The following is a 24,849-nucleotide window of genomic DNA, read 5'->3' as shown; positions in this document are numbered from 1 at the left end:
GCCACAAGCCCATTCCATCCCCACCTCTCACCATTGCCAGCCGTCCAGCATGTGGAAGGAGCTGGTGCAGGGCATGAGGATGGGTGCAGGTCCCAGCAGGACCCAAGCCCCAAGAGCAATGGCAGCACCAGCCAGGGCTCACACACCAGAAAAGGCACCAAGAAACACATTTTATTCAGTTACAAGGACAGCAGTACACCTCCTCTGGCTTGAGGTGAGGTGGGGACACTTGGGGACAGCACAGTAGCTCTTAGCAGGTAACCACCTTGCTGAAAATCATTAAAGGCATTATACTGACATGAATCCTTCAATACAAAAACAGGCATTAAAACAGATTCCGAAGCCCTTCTGCAGACTCTCTTGTACAGGTACTTTTCAACCAAATGAGGGACTGAATCACCTGCACCCCAGTACTACACAGAATGAGCTGGGAAAGGGGGAGCAGGAAAAGAAGCTGAGGTGCACCAGCTGCAGCTGGCTGTCCCCCTCAGAACAATGCTTGGTCTCGGAACTGGCATCAAATAGACTGAACGTTCATTAAAAGGAAAATACTTTGAATTTTATTTTTTCACGTTATTATCAAGTACACAATTACAATAATGTCACACATCCCTATATGATTCTATGTATTTTGTTTTTTCCTTTTGTCTTTTTTACAAAGTGTACAGAGGGCAGGACGTATACAATATTTAACAGGGTATTTTCTACAGAACAATAATTTATATTATGTCCTTGTAAAAATCTGTACCTTTTTTAAACATTAAACTGAAACATCCATTTTATAGCATTTGCTAAGCAAATTATTTAGGAATTAAAACTAGCCTGTAACTAATGTCAGTACATTAACAATAACTATAGTTCATTTCCTCTTTATACAGACAAATACATTTTACAAAAACCACTTGACCAAACCCTTAATTAAAAAAAAATTAAAAAAAAAAGTTCCAACATTGTGCTTTAAGAAACAAACAAACAAAAAGTGTGTATGATTCCAGGCTATGCAAGAGAAAGCAAATGTGTAAAATTGTGTTCTTTGTCTTTCAGCTTATTTAAAAAAATAAAGTTAAAAATGGCTAAAATCCTCGGCGACCTATGGGAATTTACAGAGAGTTTGCAAGCTTTTCAGGTTTCCAGTTAGAAAAACTCTTGAACTTAAGAGGTGGGGGGGAGGAAGGAGTCGCAGGAGGGTGCTTTGCAAAGAGGTGAATGGAAAATCTCTACTGGTTTTACAGCATCTAGTTTGGCATCAGTAGGCAAGAGAGAGAGCTACAGCCATGTGTGAAACCCACGGACTCCACTGGGATTTCAAGGAAGGCACAGTGCAGCACACCCAGGTACTACACATGGAAGACTCACAGCCCGCTAGTAGCAGTGTTACGCAAGAGCACGTTGGACAAGTTTGGGGGCATTGCCAAGCAGGCATCAAAACTGAAAAACCCACATTACACAGTAAAGGTAGTAACATGGCATTTGACTCTCCTGACTGCAAACTAAACACAAGTATTTTGGCTCACAGTGAAACAGAAGGGGGCTGAGCAGTAGGAGTAGGGCTTGGTACCAAAACAAAGTACAAAAGGCTGGCAAGACACACATTGGAAAAGAAAGACTTGTCCCTTTATCACCCCAAACCTGGAATCGTCACTAAAATTCATTTGATTTCTATAGATTTACCTACCTAGGGACAAGAGTCAGCATTGGGATGGGATTTGAACCCTCTCCATTACTGAATTGTTGGCTACAAATTTACCCTTATCTGGCAGGCAGTGGGGTCCGAATTCTACAATCCTCCCTCAGCCAGTGGCTTCAGTGGGAATTTGATCAAGAGGAGCAGGGCTGGGTCCTAAAACCTGGCATGTAAGTAGATAGGGCTTTTCGCTCTGCTGTTGTTTTTAAGGTACATGACTTCATGCCTGGTACACTTATGCTGCAATTAGCAAATGATACGGTGCTACTTTATAATAGTCTTCAGGTGGTAAAATTGCATATAATAATTGTAATGTTCTCCAAGCTGTTTATAAACAGATTAAAAGAACTGGGTTAATTCTGGATACTGTAGCAATTAATAAACTGCAGCTTAACACTGTTGCTAATGGCTCAGGAAAAACATTCAATTTACAAACAGATCTATTACTATCATAAGTTACTTATTAAGGATATCTAAGTTAAAACATCTCTCCTCCTTCTGAACATATCTGCTCCACTTCATCCCTCTCTGAAGCTCGCACTGTATCTCATTTCCAAAACTGAGGCACCTCTTGGTCTTAAATTTTATTCTAAAACCAATTCACAACAAAAACGTGACTTGAACCACAAACAGATCTTTCAAAGAAATACCAGAATACATAAAAGCATTAAGTTTGAGGTACGTTTACCAGCACGTACAGACAGTTGTGATCTATTAACTCTGCAAACAGAACAATGGTATTTTACCTTTCCAACATTAAGACAGCAGTCAAGTGAAAGAAATGCAACTCATTTGTAACACATAAAACCTTCCAACGACAAAGAAGCACAGAACAATAATGTAATATTTGAGCACACTTTTAAACTCGGCAAAAAAGGTAACAAATGCCCCAAATAATTTTTAAAAAGTTTTCTCTCTGAAACCTGAATTAAAACGCAGAGTGGTTTTCCGCAGTAAAGTGAGATCTGTAAATCCTCAAATGGAAAACAGTTAACCTGCCACAGAGTCTGTATAGTCAAGACAGTACAATCAGGTTGGACCCTAGTGACTCTGACATCACAATTCCCCATTTTATACACACCTCTGACAATTTTGTATTTTTAAAATTCATGACAAAACTGCATTAACATGGACACTGTATCAACGAGGTCAGTAAGATAAATAGACTTAAATAAACTATTATGGTTAAAAAATTCAGTAAGAGACAGGGTTTACTTTATTAAATGCAACTTTTATTGTTGCCATCTTTTCTTCATTTATTAAACAAACTGAATAGAGTTCAGAACACGCTATTGAACAAAAGGTATAAAAGTCAACTAGAAGCAATAATCCTATTTTTATACAGCAACAAATCAAATGCACAGTATGTTTTTTTTTGTTGGTTTTTTTTTTTTTGTGTGTGATCATAGATGATTTGCTTGAAAATAAGCTAAACTGCCTGAAAGGCAAAAATTCCTTTATAATTCCAGCCGGAAGTCTGTGGAAGAGACTTTAAGGCAGCCCAACATCTTTATGATGCCGCATAATGTGCTGGTTCTTCTCTGAAGGCCTTCGGAAACCTTTCTTGCAATATTCACACCGGTGAGGGTAGTCTTTTGTATGAATGGAAATAACATGCCGTTTGAAGCCTGAAGCGTCTGTAGTGCTATACTCACAGTACTCACATTGATAAACTTTCCTACCACTGTGTGTTTTCATATGTTTTTTCAGCTCATTTTGTTGCCTAAAGCCCTTCCTACATCTCTTGCACCTGAATGGAAGATCTTTTGTGTGAACTGAGAGTATGTGGCGACTCAGAATGAACGGATCTGCAATCTTAAAGTCACAATGTCTGCATTGGTGCAATTTTTTACCCTTGTGAGCCGCCACGTGTTTTTTCAGTTCCGAAGGCCTATGAAAGCCTTTGTCACACATATCACACTTGTGAGGATAGTCTTTCGTGTGGACTGAAATGATGTGTCGTTTCAGATCACTTGAGTTTGAGCTCTTATGGTCACAATGCAAACACTGATGTGTTTTACTTTCTTGATGCATAAGCGTATGTTGCTGTAGCTCTTTGGTATCTGAAAAAGTCTGGAAACAAATATCGCACTTTAACGGTGTTTCTTTACTGTGTTTAGTCTTTACGTGAGTTTTCAAGTTAGAAGAGTCGGCAGATCGGTATTCACAATATTGGCACTGGTACGGCTTCTCACCAGTGTGGATCCGCATGTGCTTCTTGAGCTCCGACGGGTGGCGAAATCCTTTGCCACACTCCACGCAAATGTGAGGAAAGTTCTTGCTGTGGACAGCTAAAAGGTGGTGACTCAGCAACCCTTGCTCTGCTGTCTCATAATCGCAGAATTTGCACTTGTGCATTTTATTAACTCCTTTGTCCCTGTGCACCATCTTGTGAGTAAATAAAGTTCCTGCATGGGAGAAGCTTTTCCCACACTCATCACACTCAATGAGCTTCTCTGTTTTGTTGGTCAGCTTATGGCTCTCCAAGTGGTTATGTAAACTTATTTTTTTATTCGTAGTGTAATCACAGTCTGTGCATCTGTATTTCTTCTTAGTAAGAAGGTGCTCTGGGTGGTTTTTCATGTGCCTTTTCAAGAAACCTCTAGATTTAAATTTCTTGCCACAAATCATGCAGGGGTAGACTGTCAGTGGGTGACCATCAGGGCCAATGATTATTGCTGAAAAACAACAAAAAACCTTTGAGTAATATTATACAAGAATATTACACTTCAATTCATACTGTATTTCAAGCTTTACAACAAGCTCAACTGTTAAGTAAGGTCAGACACATAAATTTTACTATGTAATAAACCAGCTTGTTACTGGGTTAGGTATAAGAAATTGAAGGAATTACTACTTTCATTTGGTTTTATTATTGGGAGAAAAGAAATAATGTTTTTTGACTGAGATAACCAAGCATCACCCAGCTGTCCTTCATCTCAAGGAATTCAACTTTGAAGAATTCTGACCCAGTTCACACAGTAAATACATGCAAAAACTGATGCTGGTGCAAAGAACAGAGGCCAACGTGTTAAACTATTACACAGTAGTAGGCACAGTACACGATCTTCTTTGACTTTCCACGAATCTGTAGATAAAGTTTAATCTGTCAGCTTAATCACCTACTGCTGACTACAGCTCACATGTCCCCACACTGACACCTCCTTCTTGTGCCATCTGTCACAGTTACAGTCTGAAGTGGTATCAAGTAGCAATCAATGAGAACACATTTCACATAGGGATGCCTCAGAGCTTTGGAACTTATTTGCACTCATCCATCAGCCTGATTTGTTTACCCTGAATTTGTCTAGGCATGCTACAAAGCTCTCTTTTCCAAAAATGTTTCAGAAGGAGAACTGGCTAGGTAGCTAGAAATAGAAAAAGCAAACTTCAAGATTAAAATTTGCCGGTTTACTGATTCAGTGCTAAACAAAACAGAACTCCTACAGTTAAGTCACAATCTGGAAAGAAACTTTTAGTATCATTTAAGGCAAGGCTACTAAAGAAAACAGTCGTGTGCTTTTTCAACTTTATCAATCAAATAAATCATTCAGACAGTAACACAGTAACAGCAGACACAAAATAATGCCACAGCCAAAGCAGTGCATCTGTTCTTACAGATCAAAGAACACTGGCATGAACACCAAAGCAAGTTATTTCACAACTAAAAGAGGAAACTGTATAGAAGTATACTACCAAATTTAATATATAATGTTGAGATCCTCCAGTTACTTATTCAGCTGATATAAAGAAATGCATTGTTCAATGTGCTGTCAATAATGACAGAAAGGGTTTTTAAAAAGCACTACTACAAAACACCATTTATCTAACATGATCTTTGAAAAAGTTACATTAAACATTAAAGCTGATGTGGCAAGTTAAGTATACAGGTTTTTAACTTTTTGCTACAATACTGATGGTTTCCTATGTCAGAGACTGTTTTCTTTAAAGCACCCCCACAATCCAAACCAACCACATATTTAAAACCTTCACGATAAAATATACACTCATTTATGACACAGTGGTGATGTCAACAAAATAATTCATAGAATCACAGAATCATGGAATTCCCCAAATAATCACTGGTTTTTACAAGTCAATGCACATACCATCAGTAAAGTACATCTGTTTTTTGATAAATCCCCAGAGGAATGAGAGTTCAGCCATCCACCAGCTACTCACCTGTTTGATACTGCCTAGACTCAGGTCTCCTTTTTTTCTTTGGTTTTTGCTTAGCCAGTCTCCCAAGTCCAGCAGACTCGTCTATGTGCAAAAGTGCACTTGCAGTGCCATTCCGACTTTCAATGCCATCGTTATTATTGCCTAATGAGATAAGTTAAAAAGTTACCTACCATCATCACTCTACAAATTTTATAAGCAACAAACTCTACAGTGGTAATAAAAGAAATTATAAACTATTATCTGGACATTTAAACAAATCGTAGGAACGTACAGGATGAGATGCAAAACTTTTCTGCATGTAACTTATAAATTACCTTTGGTATTATGAACCTGGAAGCACTGGCTTTGTTAACCTGATTTTACAGGAGTACATAACTTACAGGAATTCATGGGTTTCCATTTCACAAGAAATCCTCCTTTAAATAAAACATTTTTTGCATTTCTCTGGTTGCTAATTATGCCCCAAATGTTTAACACCAGTGAACAATATCATGTCACAATATTTACTGTGCCAAATTTCTCTCTCAGTCCTGAAATATGTTCACATGTGAGCTCCCATTCACTTCTGGAATTTAAATCTGAATTTACCTGACTGACATTTCTCACACACTAAGTTCCATAACTGGAACAGAGATCAATGAACTGTTCTGAACAGCCCATAAGCTTGCCCACAAAACACACTACTTACTATTCGCACACCTGAAGCTCTAACACAAATTCTTTCTACTGCAAATAAAGAGCATGCTCAGTTTTATGCAACAGAAAGAAGGAAACATTTTTTGCCTCACAGAGCTTCCTGTTTAATACACATATGGTATCACTGGATGAAAAACAAACAGAAAATCACAAGAAAATATATCTATATACTCAGGAAGGTATTTATTGGTAATCAGATTAACACTAGTGATTTAAGGGCATAAGTAAATTTTAACAAATTTTGTGGTTAAGTATTTACTTAATCAACAGAAGCCAACAGTTCCTAGCGAAAGTAAAGCACACAAATGAGATAGGAAGATTGAAGTGGAAGACAGTGCAAGATGCTTAACAGCTGTTCCCTCTGCAGAGTGCTGAGAATTAATATTCATGATTAATGTAAGAAGACTCACAGCCAGGAAAAGGCACATGCAGACCCTAAGGATTCCGATCTATATGCTAATTCATGGAACAGCAAATGCAGCAAGTGACAAACGTTGAAAAGCAAATACCCATTTCATATGTAGAAAGTGCAGTATGCAACAGGTGCATGAAAAGTCCTTCTAGAGCACAACACAAAACAGGCCCCAAACATTTCTAATATGAGAATAAAATTACAAAAACTTGCCAGAATATAAAGCACAGTGGCAGTGGGCTTTGCTACAAGACAGGGATAGAACAAATTTAACATTTTAAGATGCCACTGTTATCAGCTCTTAAACACATTTAAACTGAAGAAGAGTTCTGAGAACTCTTCATGCTTCATTATTTCTTCCTTTCCCACCACTTCTCACCTTGCTTACTGCTGATAATTCGCTCTTTCCTACGTTCTTAAATTGTCCTTTCCATTCCATCTCTCTGTTCTTAATACACTGCTCAGTCTACTGCTGTTGTTTCCAATTCAGGTAGTTTAATTTTTAATTCCCACTCTACCTGGCTTCTGTCCTTTCCTCTCCACTGAAACTGTGCTCACCAGTGTATGGCCAAAGATAAGGCTCTGGGTGCACTGCCACCCATCTCCTAAACAACTTTTAACATACACTGCTCCCTGAAATCTTGCCCTCCCTTCCCTTGTCTCTGTTTCCAGCCCCCATCACATTCTCAGCACTTCCCTGTCATGTGACTGCTGGCACCATCACCACAATACACATTGTGCAGATGCAGAACCCAAGTTTTGTCCTCTACCCCGCTATTTCTTCTACTTTGTTTAGGAGAAAGGGGCACAATGGAAACACTTCTAGCATGAGATTTCAGTCTACCAGTTTAAGTAAGTTTTGGAAATCAGGTTTGTGCACCACCTTGTGCTCAGATCTTAACAATCAAAAGAAAAAGTGGTTCTGCAGGCTGGAAATATTACCAAAGTTCCATTATAATTTTAAGATGTCTCTCTCCAGTTTCTTTAATCAATTAATGATTTCTATTAGTGAAGTCACATATTTATATGTTCCTTCTAGAAAACACTTAAATCCAGCTAGAGGTCAGTGTTGCTTTTCACTGTTACACTGGTTCTTACATATTTCCATCTGTGTTTTTTTTCCCAAATAAAAATATTCAGCTCTATTCCCAAGCCAGCTCTTACTCTGTCTTAAAACTGTGAAAGACAGATGTACTTGAGATGCAATTTTTCAGCTGAAAGCTCGTGTACTTCCCCCCAGTGAAAATATGAAGGGAAATGCCTGTTAAAACAGGAGTAAAAAGAAGCCTGCCTTGTAACTTCTTTCTCCTTCTCTTAGGCTCATTATGCCAAGAAACTGTTCTCAAACTAAAATTTTAAAAACAAATACAAAAGCACAAATACTCCACTACCATCGAAAAACCAATTCCCAACATTTTGCCACAGACAATGTCACCAGGAAGAATTGAGTGTTACCTACCATAAGCTGCTGCCCAAGCTATAGGCATGAAAGTTTTAATTTCAGTATCATCAATTTGCTGTTCATGGGCCACTGCTGCATCCTCCTCTCCTACAATCACTTCCATATAAACCTCATCAGCTATTTCTGCAACATCTAAGAGAAAAAGAAGTCAAGAAAAAATTAACACTGTACTGCTGAAAGTGAAAATCCCTGCGCCCAGATGAAAGCCACCTACTTACTTAGGTCTTCATCTTCATGCTGAGAATCATTTACAGTCATGTAAACCATTTTCTCCCTTGGAATTCGAATACTGCTATTTTGATCAAGTAATCCAACTGTGTGGTCATTCTCTGGCTCACTCTCCACAATGTCTACTGTGCCCCCTAATTAGGAAGACCAGAGCAAAATATTTTAAAGACACTCTGCTCAAATTCTATACTAAACCACAGAAAAATTTAAGTTTGCCACTCTTTAACATTAGATCTACAGCTCTTTACAAATTACTTGAGAGAAACCACAGCCTCTAATTATGCAAAATTTAAAATGTCAGTTGGAGTATTCCAAAATGAGAGTATTTTACCTATATCATCTTCTCCAGGATCTGCCTTGAATATATAGACCTTGATGACTTCTGGACAAATGCCATCCACTTTACAAGAGCCACTTTCTGACTCTGCTTCCATGGTAATTTCACCAGAACCTTCGTGTTCTATCTTACCAGCATCATCCACTAAAAAAACAAGTTGTTACAATTATCTAGTCATATACAGACAGAGATAAATGAAATACTTTATTACTTTATTACTAAAATTTGGAAGCAGTTTAAGATTAAAAGGTTGTGATAAAGAACCTACCCATACATATTTTTTCATATCCTTGAAAACAATGACAATAAATACAAAAATAAATGCAAGCCATATCTTCTAGTTAAGGGGGAAGTACAAGAGTGCTGCAGTGATATGACTAGGAGCATGAACACCACATCAGGCAAAGCTAATAGGGAAACAGTGATCTGTAGCAAGGTGACGGTAGGAACAAACAGCATGTTTGTACTTACTCTGTAGCATAATTTCACTTAATTTTCAGATTTAACTGCTTTCTCCTTCACAACTAATAAGCTATTAACGGATTTGTTTTTTTTTTCCAAAAGCATTTAACTGTTGCTCAACCCTGTCTAATGTCAGCAGTACTACTGCTGCCAGTCAGACCTGGTTCCTTGCAAAGTGGTGTTACTGATGCTTCTTCAGCTAACTAGAGAAGACACCTAAACGAATACTACAGGAAGAAACTCCTCCACTTTTCTCATGTCCTCAACACAGAGGGGTCAAGCACAGTGTCAAAGTGCTGCTCTGATGCTAGAACTCTGGTGAACCTACTCAAGTGATTGCTCACGATGCTCTCAATGAAAGGGGTGGCACTGGATTTTATGCTGTAGCCCCATATACTCTCCTTACTATCATCTCCCATTTTATTCTCTTTGCTTTCAGAAATGCCCAACACCACACTTCAGTCTGAATTGCAGTGACTTGCCCAGGCCTCCCACGTAAACATGGCTAAGAGCCAGCTTTATGAGAATGCATTTCTGCTTTTTAAGACAGACCCTACATAGACATGTGCACACACTCTCCATCTTACTCTACCAAGCATGGGTTTTAAAGAAAAGAATACTAGATATGCATTCACAAAGATAAAATCCAGCATCTCAAGACATTCAGAGTCTCCCAGTTTCAGAAGCACCAGAAGTTTCTCAAGTTTTGAGATTATTTAAGATTTTTAACATGATTACATACTTCTGTAATTTATGACTTTTTTGTGCATAAGGTCACTTTTTGAAGGCTGACATGGCTCCCTCAGACCCATGGGTAACTTCAATTCATGGCAAGACATGACATTTATAACTAAAGGAAGTGTAAGATCTGTCCCATAAATACTGTAGAATTTTTAACTACTATATTTAGAACATACAAAGTAAGTTATTGTAAGCATGCTTATTTTACTGGCACTCATTACCCTTGAAACTATATCATAGCTTTACTATTCAGTAACTGCACCGCTTCCATTTACTTTAAGATCTAGTTAAAAGAAAGAAGCTCAAAATGTTATTACTGTTCTTTTCCTGCCATTAAGTCAATAAATTAACCTTTAAATTAGATCAACTAGCATGTGCTCTGTCTCATGTACCAAACACAACAGTATTTATGTACAATTTCTCAACTGGGCATTACTACCCACAAAAAAAATACAAACTGTTAAATTATGAAGTACGGAAATAAATTAGTCTCTCTCTCCCCACCAAAAGAGCAGCAGAAAACCCACCAAAATCTCTTATACCAAATTCATTAACAAATGGCCACTGTACAGAACATTTAGAGCAGTAAGATGTCTAAAAAATTACTTTGTGTCATGGGAGAACGTCGTATCTTGTAGCTGAAACCTCAAAGCATTTAAAAAGTAAAAACCTTAAGATGTTCTTTTCAATCATGTTAACGTCGCTCCACTCAACAGTATGTATATTCAGTTACTGAGCAGTCTCAAATTCTCAGGCATATGCATGAAAAAACCAAACGTCACTGGAACACTGACAAAAAGAAAGCCTGCTTTTGTTCCTACACTGCATTTATGTAGCTGTTCTCCTTTAACTTGGCTGTTGCCAGTGTCACACATGTGTACTTGCAAGTCTTTCAAAACAGTGTAGACTGATTTTATGCTGCTGAAGCCAAAGGGGAAGTCTGCCGCCAAGCTCAACTGATGCTGGAATATACTCTAGGAAGGAAAATTATAGCTGAAGCAGCCAGAGAGAAAACAAACCTACATGCACCATGTGAAATAGGCTGGGTTCTTTTACCCAAAACAGAGGTTTTTACTTCCATACATATATGGAAGTATCCATAGATAATATTCACACAACATAATTCTAATCTTAAAAATATGTTCCATTTACTCTCTGAAATAATTTCTCCAAGGTTCAAAGGCACCTTCTAAACAATCTTACAAAAAAAAAAGAAATCATGACACAATTCAGAGTTTATTTATCTCCAATTTCCCTATTCAACAGTGGTTTAAAAATGTAGTGACTGGTTTGAATAGTCTTTAATGGCACCATTGAATTGTAAGGAAAATGATGTACAGGAATAATTAGGCCAACATTTCTTTTTTCCTTTTCCAAAAGGAAAAAAAAATCACTTGAAAACTAAAGTCTCTGATGTGTTTGAAAAGTAATAGTATTTGCAGTATAATAGTGAACAGGTAATACGAAGAAAGACAGGGTGGAAAGAAAAAGGTAGGAAAAAAGGTAAACATCAGAAGAAACAAACAAGGTGAAAGAGAATGGGTATCTATTGCACAAAGTACCATTTCTATGGTATTTTGTCCTATGGCTACATGAGTTTTTATCTATACTCATTCACTGATGATGCTCTGGCAGCATGTATGAAATCTGATTTCTATGTAACACTTTCCCCGTGTTTCTGCATTCTCAACGTATCTCAGACTCACAATCAAAGAAAATGATATTCATGAATACTTGACTGATCAATGTTTGAAGTTGGAACTCTGATGATTTTTCATTTGCATTCACAGCCCATCAAGAGATCCCACAAATACCCATACATGACTGATCTTCTCTCACATCGTTCCTCTCCAAAATAACAAAAACAAACAGAAAAATACTTAAATGTATTAGTTAAGCTTACTTAAAAGTATTAGTTAAGCTTATAAGAGACCATTCCCTTTCAAGTAGAGACGCTGGGCAGGTAGTAAACTAATCACAAGTCACATGCTATAAAAAAGTTCAAGCTAGCATTATTCCAGTGCTGTCATACCTTGTGCCTCCATTTAATTAGATACAAACTGAACACTCAGAGCTTTAAGTGTATGGTATTTTTCCCATCTACTAGCTGGCAGCTTTACTGCAGTGAACTAGTGCATTCAGACTAATTCTCCAAGTTAAAGCAAAAAGAGAAAAAAATTATTAGACACAATGTTATTTTATGTAAACTCCAAGAATGCATTCCATGGTTAGTTTGCTACCGTCCCACACAGACTTCACTGATTAGTGCAGCTTCCTCTACATACTATGAGCTGCAATAAACAACTAAAAACCGTATGTGCTTTCCAATGTTGCAGTAATTGCTTCCATATAAAGATAATGCTTGTATTTTATTAAAAGCACAAACAGATGAGAAAGGTGTCACACAACATGAAAGACATGGCATACTTAAAGTCTGTCTATCATTTATATTAAAAGAAAATCAACAAAAAGAGGCCAACTGATAAAAAAAAGAGGAACAAAGAGTAAAGCAAAGACATGAAAGATGCAGGCAACATTAGCAACAGAGTAAGATGGGTTCTATCATGATGACAGCATTTGTCTCCTAGAAAACATTTCATATAATAAAAAAATCATATAATTTCATAAACTATAATGCTCAATGAATTTCCTGTATCTTTACCCTCCTATTATGTCCAATGGCATTTCTGGGACAGGAACAAGCTCCTGTGCATTGATACTCAAAACCATGTTTAAAACCCAGCTGAGGCCAGTTTCCCAATACAGAAGCACAAAGGCCAGCCCAAGATCCTGCATACTGCATTTGCTTAAATGATAAATCTTTTGTTTAACCATGATACATACAATTTCCCAGTGAGTTGTTTACAGTGTTTTATATCCAATATTTAATGGATCAGCAGATACAGACTTTGTAAGTCTTGCAGTCTTTTACTTCAAACTAGAGAAATGCAAATACCTGTAACTGCATTTTTTTATTTCTGTAAGTTTTTATGTTTATTCTTTCCTACCATTTCTCCTCAATATGGGATTAATAAGGAAAATAAAAGGACTGCAAAATTTAAAATTCGCTTAAGCAGGGAGAAACTTCCAATCTTTTTCAAGTAGAGGCTGTTCACTACAAAGTAACACACTGAAACAGTTCTTACAAACATTCTAAGAAAAAGGCTGTCTCTACATCAGTTTAACAGATCTTAAAATCTGTCTATGGAGCAATCAGATGTGAATTATCTATTTTGGCAGCTTTTACATTCACAAGTGATTCTCTCTGCTGCTAAAAAATTGCATGTCATAGGATTCTTGCCTGCTTACAAAATAAACAACCCTATTTAACCATTCTTAATCAAAAAGTCACTGCTAACTATTCTGTTTCCTCCAAAATAGATTAGAAGCATGCTTTATTCCCCAGACAGACTTTGTTCAGTCTTCTGTAATAGAAATATTTTGTACTTCACTTGATAGCAAGAATTTATACTCTACTAAAGAAGTTTTACCATTCAGTTATTTCTTAAACAGTGAATCAGATTTCCTAACCTGGGTGAAAAAAGAAACCTGTTCTGATTTCAATGCCACTGCCATTACACATGAGCAACAGTATACCCTACGCATCTGAAGCTCCCCTGAGGGCAGAAATCTAGGAGAGGTGAACTTCCTGAGTATCTAATGCTTGTCCTTCTATCTCTTCCTGCACACAAATCAGACTAAGCTGTGAGGCATCACTCAGTCCAAAGGCACTCTCATCTCCATCACTTCTGACAGTGACCTCCTGAGCAGCCTCGGCTATGACAACTGTTGGTACCATTCTAGTGGCCAGGCAGAGGCCTGGCAGCAAGTTCTACCTCATATAAAGAAAAATGTGATTTCCTGCATCTTTAAGAACCTCCAGGGAAAAAGAAGGAGGTACTTATTTATGCTAAAAAGGTAAATAAGAGCATTTTGCTTTCCTGACTAGAAGCCCTAATGAAGGCATGAACTTAATGGCTTTGTTGATCAGATCCACTGCTTTCAAACTAAATGTCCAACAATGATGAGATGCCATGGGTTTCACCTAGATCTATGAAGAGATGCAATCATTGTTCTCCGAGTACCCTGGATTCCAACTCCTGTAATCAGAAGTGTTAATTCAGATACAACAAACAAAAGACACTTCTAACTCAGAGCAAAGTAAGGATATATGGATGGACCTAAGAGAGCCCCTATATTTGCAAACACCATATAATATCCAAAACTGCAGCTTAGACTTTGTTAGGCTACCCTTCCTTCTCTCTAGACTTCCCTTATCCAACTGCCTTTATGCCTTGTTATTTTTATTCTAATTGAGTATATCAGAGTACAACTTTCAGTTTTACAGAACCAGTTTTTGCCACACTGAATAAAATCAGAAAAGCAAAAAAATCCTCATTTCCATCTTATGGCCAGGTTTCATGCATTTCTCTCATTGGTTAGTAAATGCAGGTTTGGGGTTTTTTCCTATTGTTTTGACAAACACTAGCTTATCTCAGTCTCACAGAGAAAGGATTTTCCAAGCCTTACAATTTTCTACCATGTAATTAGTACCTGTGTGAGCCAGAGTAAAATCTACTCTTTCCAAACTCATGATCTGGCTTGTTACAGCATATGTGGAAGAAAATCTGATTTATCAAATCTCCTCATATTCTTTTCAAGCTACTAAGTAGTGGCAGTTTGCATTCTTTGTTGAATGACTGATTCTACGCCTCAAGTCTACTATGGACCACAAATGAAGCTTGAGTGCAAAGACTAAGCATCTCAGAAAAACGGTGAGTGTATCAAAAGGCAAGTGATAATACAAGCTGTACCAAGAAACATCATCTTGGAAATGAAAAAAAACAAAGGCGTATCAATACAGAAGCTAAATTAAATCTCAACTGGAAAAGAAATATTAAAATACTGAGTTTAATAAGCAAAGTTGCAGAATGAAACCCACAGGGACTGTACTCTTTGAAAAGACAAACCAGTCTGAACCAAGAAAGAAGGTAGAAACAAAACATTAAAAAAGTACACATATATTGTAATTTCAAAACAGCTGTTTTCAGTATAAAGCTAAGAAAATTATTTTAAGAAAATCTATGTAGATTCAGTTCTTCAGGAACAAAAATGGAAATGCATGAACAGAGCCACAAGGTAAGATAGCAAAAAGATTTTGCCAGTAACTTTAATTGAAAAATACAGACTGTGAAACCTACGACAGAAAGAGCACAAAATATCACTCCCTGCTTTGCAAGAGATTAGGCTAAAAGAAGACAGGCAAAAGCATCCTGAAGAACAAATTCTAGCTCCCAGATCTGGAGAGCAGCTACATTTGTCTACTGTAATAGTAGACAAGATTACATTCCAACATCAGCCCCAGCAGTTCTGGGAGGTTTGCCAGAATCAAGAATTTACAGGTTAGGATAAAAAAAAATCAAAATCCTGGCTGATGTCATTACCTTTTAAAAACCACCTACTGCTGAGTTCAACTGCAGAACTGAGACAGTCAACAGATCAATAAACACATCTACTATGGATGCAAAAAACCCCATGGAAATTAATTCAAATAATGTTTTCCATACGTATTTGGCAAGATAGTCTTTACTTGATGGAAAAGCACTAGACTCTGATTTCACAACCTGAAGAACTTGTTACGTAGGCTTTAAATGCAGTAGGCAGTAATAGGGAACTTCCCTTTAAAATGAATTGTAGAACACAGTATTTTAAACACAAATAGAAGAGATGCATGTTTTGTAGCTTAACAACTGCTTTAAATGCTGCCTTATTTGAAGTTCTGGATCTAAACAAAGTACACTGCAGGACTATCAAGAACTGCTTAATATTAAGTACAGTATGAAACTGCAAAAATACATGACTGAAAACAGAGAATATCCCAGCACAACTGCACAAATTCCTGTGTTTTCTGACAGTTACCACCTGTTGACAACTAGTACTTCTAAGAAGACTTCCCAGCTGGGAATTTTAAGGCTCATGCAAGATGGCATCTACCAAGACATGCTGCCCTCATTCAGCCACTGGCAATGGTTGAATGAGACACGTATCTACCCAACCCTCTCACTTGAATTTACACAGACAGTATTTGCAAGGTCTTCCTACGACAGCAGCCCCAGGAGGCTGCCCATGCTGCAGGATGACAGCCTGCAGGGAGAGGGTGAGGAGAGAGACAGGAGCAACAGCACCTTTGAGAGCTACAGTTCGGGGTAAGACACAGGTAAGGATCACCACCAGAGCCTTTAAACAGTCAGGCCTCAATTATGCATAGGTGGATTATCCACTTTGTTGCCTAACTATGCTGCAGAAGCATTTGAGCTGTTTTCATCTGATCTAACTCAAGTCCAGAATGAGAAAGCTGTATTTGAAATATACTGTACAGAGTACACTTACTAGTTTGGATAAATACTGTTTCAGAGAGCAGCATCCCTGACCTATTTCACCTCAGTATGATCCTGCAGCTTAATTTTACAATGTTTTGTGTTATCCATATTTTGCATTATCCCATTTAATTGTTTTCCCAGATAATAGAGAATTAACTGTACCTCATATAAACTCAAAACATGGCTGCACAAGGTTACTCAAGGAACTCAAGAGATGATAAATTAAGAAATGCAGTGATCCTAGGTAAGGAGAAGCAACGTTAAAATCCATAAGTACAGAATATAAAATTAAAACAAGTTATTATACATTTCAAAAAAAGTGTCCAAAGGTAAAAAAAAGGGGGGGGGCACAGGAACCAGAAACAAAAAAGTAACTGAAGCAGAGCATGAAGTATACCTCATCAATGGAGTCATTCAACACTAGACAAAACTGAAGTGCCTGAAATCACAATTAAACAAACCAGCCTAACAAAGTGTTTCTATTTCTATGACAAACAAATGTTCAGCAGTGACACTCTCATGTTCCTAAGTAATTACACTGAGCAATCATTCTAAGTAACATACTTAAACTAAGCTCTAGTTCACGCAAATGGATATTCTCAGTAGAAAGACTGATGATATGCTCTATTTTTCTCCACCCTCTAGTTTAAGGCTTTTGAAATATGATTCAAATGGATTGTGCCATTGTTCCTAAGGGAGATTAAGATATCCACAGTTGCTTTACAGCTATGAGCAGCAATAGCTACTCTTTTCGTTAGCAGTGTACCTCCTGCCTTTGTTTGATCAAGAGAACAAAACACATCCTAACAGCAAAGAAAACCATATAGTTGCCTGGTGGCTTAGCAAAAAACAAGACAAAGATAAGAAATTATAACTTGGACTTCAAAACATTAGGAGTTTTACTTTCTCTTTTCCATGACTTCTCTCTTTTGTTTTCTCCATGTTTTGGAAGTAATCTTAGTAACCTGCATTCCCATGAGTTTTCAAACATTGCCACATTTATTCTCTTTCAGTAATTACTACGTGTATGGCATTTAGTTTACTGAAATTCTTACTCTTTTTTCATACACTATAAAACACTACAGAAACAGCTTATAATCATCAGACATACATTTGCCTGTATTCCTCTCCATTAGCTTCACCACATTTCTAGTTGGTATATGTTCCTAAAAAATATCCTCATCTGAGTACATCTGTGAGATCTGCATTTCATTAAGTAATACAGAAAATCTCTTGTAAGCCCTCCCTCAGTTCAAGGACTACTCAATGCCCACATCATAAGAATTTTGATGGCTTTACCCAGACACTTACAGGAAATCATAAGGTAATCTTCACAGTTGCCCTTCTCATCTTGATGTTCCACAGGAATTCCATTGGCATCAATCACTGCCTCTGATGCACAGTCTGCCACCAAAACTTCCTCAGAAACAACATCCGTTCCCAGAGTATCAGTGACAATATCTGCTTCTTCAACATTATCATGAACTACATGTTCTACATGTCCAACTTCAGGTACATGCATTGACTCACTTGTCAGTACATGTTCTGGTATAGACATTGTTTCTGCTGTTATGTCAGAAGCTAAAACATCATCTGGGACAGTGCAATGAGCCAAAGAAACCTCTTCAGCTACGTCTGTGTCCAGCACTTGTTCAGGAATAATGACAGTTTCAGATACGTCTGGCTCTTCCATAATATCTGGGCACTGAACATCCTCGATAACAACATCCTCAATGACATCCTGGATTACTACAGAATCTGGATCATCAGGAACAAAATTATGCACGGTTATATCTGAGTCAACTACATCTGAAACAAATACTGTTTCCTGTACTTCCACAACAATCTGATCTCCATCCATATGTGCTGCATCAGCTCCTGAAAAACATAATTAAAATAGCAGTTAAATTGTAAAACTAACTCAGATGAGGTGGTCAGTAATCAAAATCCCTTCTATTTTACACTATGTTGTCATTCAGTAAAACAGGGGTAATAGCCTTTGCACAATTAAGGTAAGTAGATATATGGTGAGCTGATAAAGTCAGTCCTCAGCAGATGCTAACATAACTAAAGTCAACATTTTTTTTCTCCTGGAAAAGATTTCAATTTTTAGACTCTTCCCCAACACCCAAACAACTATTACTTGACAGAACAGTAGCTCATATTGCTGAGTAATAAAAGCAATAAATTCATATTGCTGAGTAATAAAAGAAACCAAAAAATCTAAAGCAACTACTCTATACAAAAGCATTGATGAAGCACAGCACTTCCAAGCAAAGACAAAATAAATGACAGTGAATTGCATCTGATGTCAGCACTCTTATCTACATATTATCTCCTGACAGACCTGTTGGATCAAAAAATGCATTTGGCTCATGCGGCTGCAATTCAAGCCCATCTTCATCCATGGCCTTTAACTCTCATCAGTCACAGTTTCTGTAGAAGGCAAAGAAGAAAGGTTATTTAATTTGTACTATGCTTTGAAGGTTGCTTCTCCCTGTGCAGTGAAAAACAGAAATTTTGGGCACATGGAAGTGAACAGGTAACAGCTCTTGACTTTAGGATACTTCTGTTTGGGTTTCCAGAAATAATAACTCTAGAACACCATAGGTCCACTTCTCAAAACCTCACAATCAGAGAAGCAGCTGATAAAGGAGTATGAAATTTTTATTTCCTTACAAACTTAGAAGGAAAAAAAAAATAACCAAAATCTAGACAAGTTCACACTTAAGTCTTCTAGATGGAGGGGAATACAGTGCTGTCAAATCAATGAGGCAAGTTAAAAGCAGACAGCTAATAATCTGAAATGCACAGCACTTTTGATGTCCACTGTGCTCATACTTGGGTGGTCAGGAGGAGGTTACTCTTATGTCACTTCAAGAATTGAAATAACCAATGTAAACTGCTTCCAGAACAAAACATCATGTTTTCAAACCCCTAATGTGTGAATATTTTAAAAACTCCTGCCCCAAGACAAAGTACCTATCACAGGTTCTCAAAAATTATTGAATGTTATATTCTACCAAATGTCAACATTTCCGCAATACATAATAACAACTGAAGATTTCCATCTTCTTAACAAAAGAAACAAACACAACCGCAAAGTTAAAATACTTACAAAAATCTGAAAATGCAATCTAAATTTTGCTGTTCACATATGTGCAGTACAATTAGTATCAGGCAAACCTAAAGGAGTAAAATGTGATCTAACACCAACTTGTACCACTCTCTTGCACTTAGTCCAACTAGTTTCCTAGGTGCAGAACCAGCAAGAGGTAACAGAAGATGTACAAGTGGAAGATGCAATTTTCTTTCCTCCAAACATTTTTGACAGTGATAGGCACAAATCTCCCATTCTTGTGATACTTATACAAAAGACGTGGAAACCTTGGGCAGAATCTGAAAGATTTCTCTACAAGAGTCGTAACCTTTCCAAATGATCTCAACTAACATTTACATAATTAAGCCTTCATGGGCAAAACTACCATACAAAAGGAAAAAAAAAATAAGCAGCTACTCAAAGCCACAAACTTACAACCATAATCTGTAGCAAGTATTTTCTAAACTTCAGCATTTTTCTAGCTCAAACTCTCTGCACCTAACCGCATAATTTATGTATCAGAAAATACATTTTTATAAGTTGAGGGAGAAATACAGCCAGAAGTTGAACTGGAGGAAAAGCAGTGTCAACCTAATAACTGTCTAAGGGGTTGCACTATTTGTGTGATGCTCAGTTGGATGGCCTGTTTTAAAGACAGCTGCGTCAATAGATCATTGTTGTGTCCAGATGGATATAAATCACCTCACAATTATTCTGTCAAGCATTTCTGTCAGAAGCACCCACTATTAACAGGAGCAGCTCTTCACCCAGATGCCCTTTCAGAACCAAGAGCAGAAGAAAATTTATTTCTCAGCCTCAGGTGCAAGATGCAGCTTGACTGATCGATCAAATTCTGCCATGCCACAGAAACAAGAACAGAGTAACAAGGTTTCCTACAAAGTCATTTAAGCAAGAATTATTCATACCCAATTGGTTTATTTCCATCTATTCAGTACACACCCAGCCAGTCTATTACAAATGTCTTTCCTATCCATCTTCCCATCTTGTCGGCATTTGTCTTCCGTGCTTACTTTCTTCTTTTCTATTGCTTCTTTTACAACTTCTTGTGTGTCTATACCTACATTATATCCATTAACTCCTGACCCGCTCATTTCAGCTCTTCAACTTGTAACTCCAGCACACTCCCATCATTCAAAACCTTGCTATTCCTCAATTTGTAGCAAAGATTGTTATCAGCAATCCTGAGATTTTCTGGGGAGGAGGCAGGGAGGATCAACAGCTGGCAGAAATAAATTGCCTTTTTTCCTCGGGCAACACACATGTAATAAGATGGCACTCACTGTCCAGCTAGTTGGGAAAATTCAAGATGCTCTTTCTACCTATGCTTTTGAGGACTGTATTATCACACATAATAGCCTCTGACCAGCTGGCACCCAACTAGCTAGTTAACCACTAGCTACTGTAGGAACTGGCATTTGTTTTCTCCACTTCCTGCTTTCATCACTTACCTGATCACCACTCCACCACAAATTCCTACTTATGATTCATGCATACACTTTCTCTATCCTCTCCCTGGATTCCTCACTGTCTGTCTCTCTGACTGAGGCTCTCCCTCATCATCCTCCTATCCTCTTCACCCTTGAGACCAAAAGGTTGCAATCACTACTCCCCAGCTTCCATGCACACTGACACCATCTCATTGCTGCCCGGATTCCAGGAAACAGATGCTAAAACCAAGAAGACTCTGTAGTGTTCACAGCAGTGCAGTTTCATAGAGATGCTGCCACCAGCAGTGACAGCCCAGGAGACCTTTAACTGCCTTCTCTGTGTAAGTGTGGCCTCTTCTATACTGGCAAGGTCTTTACATCTACAGAGATATAATATGCCACGAAACAAGAGCTCAGGTTCTCCACAGACTGAAGAAGTTTCCTGGGGTTTCAAGACAAGAGTCTTAAAAAAGCCACATATTTAAATGTTGGCACTTCTTCCAAAGAAAAAAACACCAACCCTTTCACTGAATGGGTTTCTTCCTAAATAAGGTTTCCCACAATGCCCTTTTGCACCCAGGCCCAGCCAACAAATAATGCACAAAAATTCTTACCCCTGTACAGGACCATGAAAACTTTCAAAGTGCTCCACTAGGGCACAGACCCCACTCTCCACAGAAATTTGCTGCAGAAAGAGGGCCAGAAGAGGATGCAGACTTTTAAAACAGGATTTAACTATCTATAGGAGGAAGGGTGCCTAAATCAAAATCTGCAGTCCAAAAAGACATCAAGGCATTCATCATGGATAGGGAAAAAAAATCCCTAAAAACATCCTGAAATCATTTCAGGGTTCAAGCATTCTACCCAATAGATGAGAAACCACTATTCCTTCCTGCTTGCTCTTCTGAGCAGTGGGCCAGCACTGGGGCCACACAAACGGAGGTACAGCCACATGGTTCTGTACCAACCGGCAGTTCCATGATGAAGGCACTGTTCTGCAACACAAGAAATACCAGAGCTTATTGCAAGCACCACACTAAATACCCTCAAATTCCTTAGCAAGCACCCTGAGCTCTGTGGGTACAAGGCTAAGAAGCAATTCCAGCAGTTAATTTTCCTGCAAGATTCCAAGAAAGGTAGAAACACTCATCTGTTCTTTCAGAATATTTCAGCTTCATATATATGTTCTTCAGGAACAGGTTCTGGCACGGAAGTGGACAGAATCAATTTTCACTTGTGGTCTGGGAATCTAACTTTCAAAAGAGAACTGGTGCCCAGAGAAGAAGCAGGTGCCCAACCATGTCCCACTCTTAGCTCTTCTCAGTGCCCAAATCTACACAGCTCATTGTTCAAATCTCAGTAATTTGGGAACTGCTTTTCTACCACTACATCAGAAAAAGACCAAGCACCTAAATCCAGGTTTTATACCTCAGAAAAAACTAAGTACCTACATTTCTCCTTGGGCTAGGTCTAAGCCAGTTTCACCTGGATGAAGAATTAACACAAGCCTGAAATACACCCAATTCCATCTGTAAAGTTAGTTCTTACAAATATATTTTAACCTATTTCTTCAGAGACTTTGCTGGGTTTGGTTTTATGAAAGTCAAGGCAGCATTTTCTAGCGAAAGGACATGCAAAAAATGAAATGGAAGAAACAGTATTAAACTATTAGGAATAAAATAACCTTCAAAAATAAAAATGGGTATTTTCTGTAAATCTCAAGTACAATCAGTCAAGAGAAGCAACAGATGCAGTGCACTAGTTTTGCCACGTTACAGATCCTGGACTCAATAGGCCTAGCAAGGTAATAGAAATGAAACAAAAAGAAACAGAGGAGCTGTCACCAGACTAACCTTAAAAATAGACTTCCTTGGAAGAAAGAGCTTTATTATGCTAGAAACTGACAGCTTCTCTGCTCTCACACACAACAACAAAAAAAAGAGAAAAAAATTAAGAGACAAAAAAGTGAAAATTTCAGAAAAACCACCTTTATGAAAAAAAAAAGATACATAAAATAGACCTTTGCCTACTTTGCTTACTCTTAAGGAAAGAACAGTATATCTGTTTATTTGTGGTAAGGGCACAAACCAAATTCCAACACAGCAAAACTTCCCAGAAAAATCAAGGCAAATGCAGCAAAAATTGCTCATGCCCAAGCCCCAATCCCTGCCTACGCTGGGATGACTTACTGTACAACCATAACCAAATTCCCATCCTGCCTTGCTACATCCCATTTAAAATTGCAGCACACCCTGCATGTCCCAATTGGGTTAGAGCCCCGAGCTAGCCGAAGCTTCGCTGTGGTTATGAGACAACTGTGGGTTCAGTCTACACTACTGCTGCAGTGTCACAACTCTCCCTACATGACCCACTTACATAGAATGCAATGGACACACATGCTTTCAATCACACACACACATGAAAGGTTAAATGAATTATACCCCAGTATTACCTAATTCTTATCTTGGAAATAACCCCCCTTATTATGAGGTGAATAAATGGAAAAATAAAAACGATGTTACAAATGTGACTATGTAATCATTTAGCTGTTTATTTCTTAATGCATCTCAGTTTTGGCAGAAGAATCAATACCGCTTTCACTGCGATTTTGTAATAAAAATCTCAAGTCTCTTCCTCTTTGTTGTAGTTCAGTCGTGTGGGTATTTGCACAAGCCGGTTACAGAAATACGTTTTCTCCAAATTTCATAGGGATGTTGTGCGTCAGATGACACCTAAGCTAATTCTTAACGAAACCCAGATTAGGAAAATAACCAATATCGGGCGTCCCTTTGAAAATACTTTCCACTCAGCTGGGGGCCTCTGCAGGAGAGGGGATAAACAGAAGAAACCAGCACCAAAGGGGAAGCCAAGGGGGGGCCCGCGCCTCCACACCCAGCTCCCCGAGGAGGCTGAGGACGAACCTCCGATCGATGCCCAGCCGAACTCTCGTGCGGCCGGGACCAGATCAAGGGGATGGAGTCACGGCAGGAGGGGGCACGGCTGTCAGGCCTGGCGCGGCCGTACAGGAAGCCGCCGCGGGCCGGAAAACGCCAAGCTCCCCTGCGACTCGCTGGCTGGCAGGCGCCGAGGCGGGGAGGAGGGAGAGGCGGGGGAGAAGAGGGAGAAGCGGGGGTGGGGAGGCTATGGGCTCTCCCTCTCCGGAGCCTGCAGCCCGGAGCTGAGATGAGCGGGGCCAGGGGCTCCCCCCTCCGGCCCGGCCCGGCCTGCACCGAGGCACGGATTATGGAGAGCGATTAATTCAAGATGGCGCCCGAGCCCTCCGCTTCCCCCCCACACACCGCCCCCCCCGCGCGCCGCCATTTTGTCTCCTCCTCCAGACACTCTCCGAACCCCCCTCGGCCGGGCCCGGGGCCTGGCACCGACCTCGCCCGCCTCCCCCTGGGCCCGCAACCACCCCCCTCTGCTTCCGCTCCCCTCACGCCGCCCTTCCCGCTGCCCAGGGCCGCGCTAGGAGCGCGGAACCCGCCGGCCTGGGTGCTGCGGCCCGCTCTTTTGCCGGAGACCTGGCGCGGCCTAGCTGCGGCCTCCTCGGGGCCTGCGCTGCGGCCTGGTGCGGGCAGGGGAAGGCCCGAGCCCGGCCGGGCGGCAGGGCCCAGCCCCGGGGTTGCTTACCGTACGGGTGACGGGCGGCGGTGCTCGCCTCGGCGCTGCCTCTCTCAGCGCGACTGGGCCGAGAGCGGCGGCGGCGGCTGCGGC

General features: G+C 39.2%; 1 protein-coding gene across 1 annotated transcript; it reads right to left on the bottom strand.

Annotated features, from left to right (window-relative positions):
* Nucleotides 1–537: 537 nt before the first annotated feature.
* On the bottom strand, nt 538–24,849 carry ZFX (zinc finger protein X-linked). Its single transcript, XM_034074320.1, has 8 exons — nt 24,766–24,849; nt 18,932–19,020; nt 17,896–18,462; nt 8,996–9,145; nt 8,655–8,798; nt 8,434–8,568; nt 5,867–6,007; nt 538–4,362 (listed from the first exon to the last, which is right to left on the bottom strand). The coding sequence occupies exons 2-8, from the start codon at nt 18,990–18,992 to the stop codon at nt 3,176–3,178; spliced, it is 2,385 nt and encodes a 794-aa protein (XP_033930211.1). The 5' UTR covers nt 18,993–19,020; nt 24,766–24,849; the 3' UTR covers nt 538–3,175.

The sequence above is a fragment of the Melopsittacus undulatus genome, chromosome 2 (genome assembly GCF_012275295.1).
Source record: "Melopsittacus undulatus isolate bMelUnd1 chromosome 2, bMelUnd1.mat.Z, whole genome shotgun sequence".
Taxonomy (NCBI): domain Eukaryota; kingdom Metazoa; phylum Chordata; class Aves; order Psittaciformes; family Psittaculidae; genus Melopsittacus; species Melopsittacus undulatus.
The sequence above is the reverse complement of the archived record's forward strand: the minus strand, read 5'-3'. Positions and strand labels throughout refer to the sequence as shown.

What these genes read in the sequence shown, in the direction of transcription:
- ZFX (XM_034074320.1), bottom strand. Translation starts at nt 18,992, where the DNA reads ATGGATGAAGATGGGCTTGAATTGCAGCCGCATGAGCCAAATGCATTT. An exon ending in GCATGAAGATGAAGACCTAA is followed by an intron (nt 8,569 to 8,654) that starts GTAAGTAGGTGG and finishes TTTTTCTCTTAG; the next exon opens with ATGTTGCAGAAATAGCTGAT. An exon ending in AGCTTGGGCAGCAGCTTATG is followed by an intron (nt 6,008 to 8,433) that starts GTAGGTAACACT and finishes TTATCTCATTAG; the next exon opens with GCAATAATAACGATGGCATT.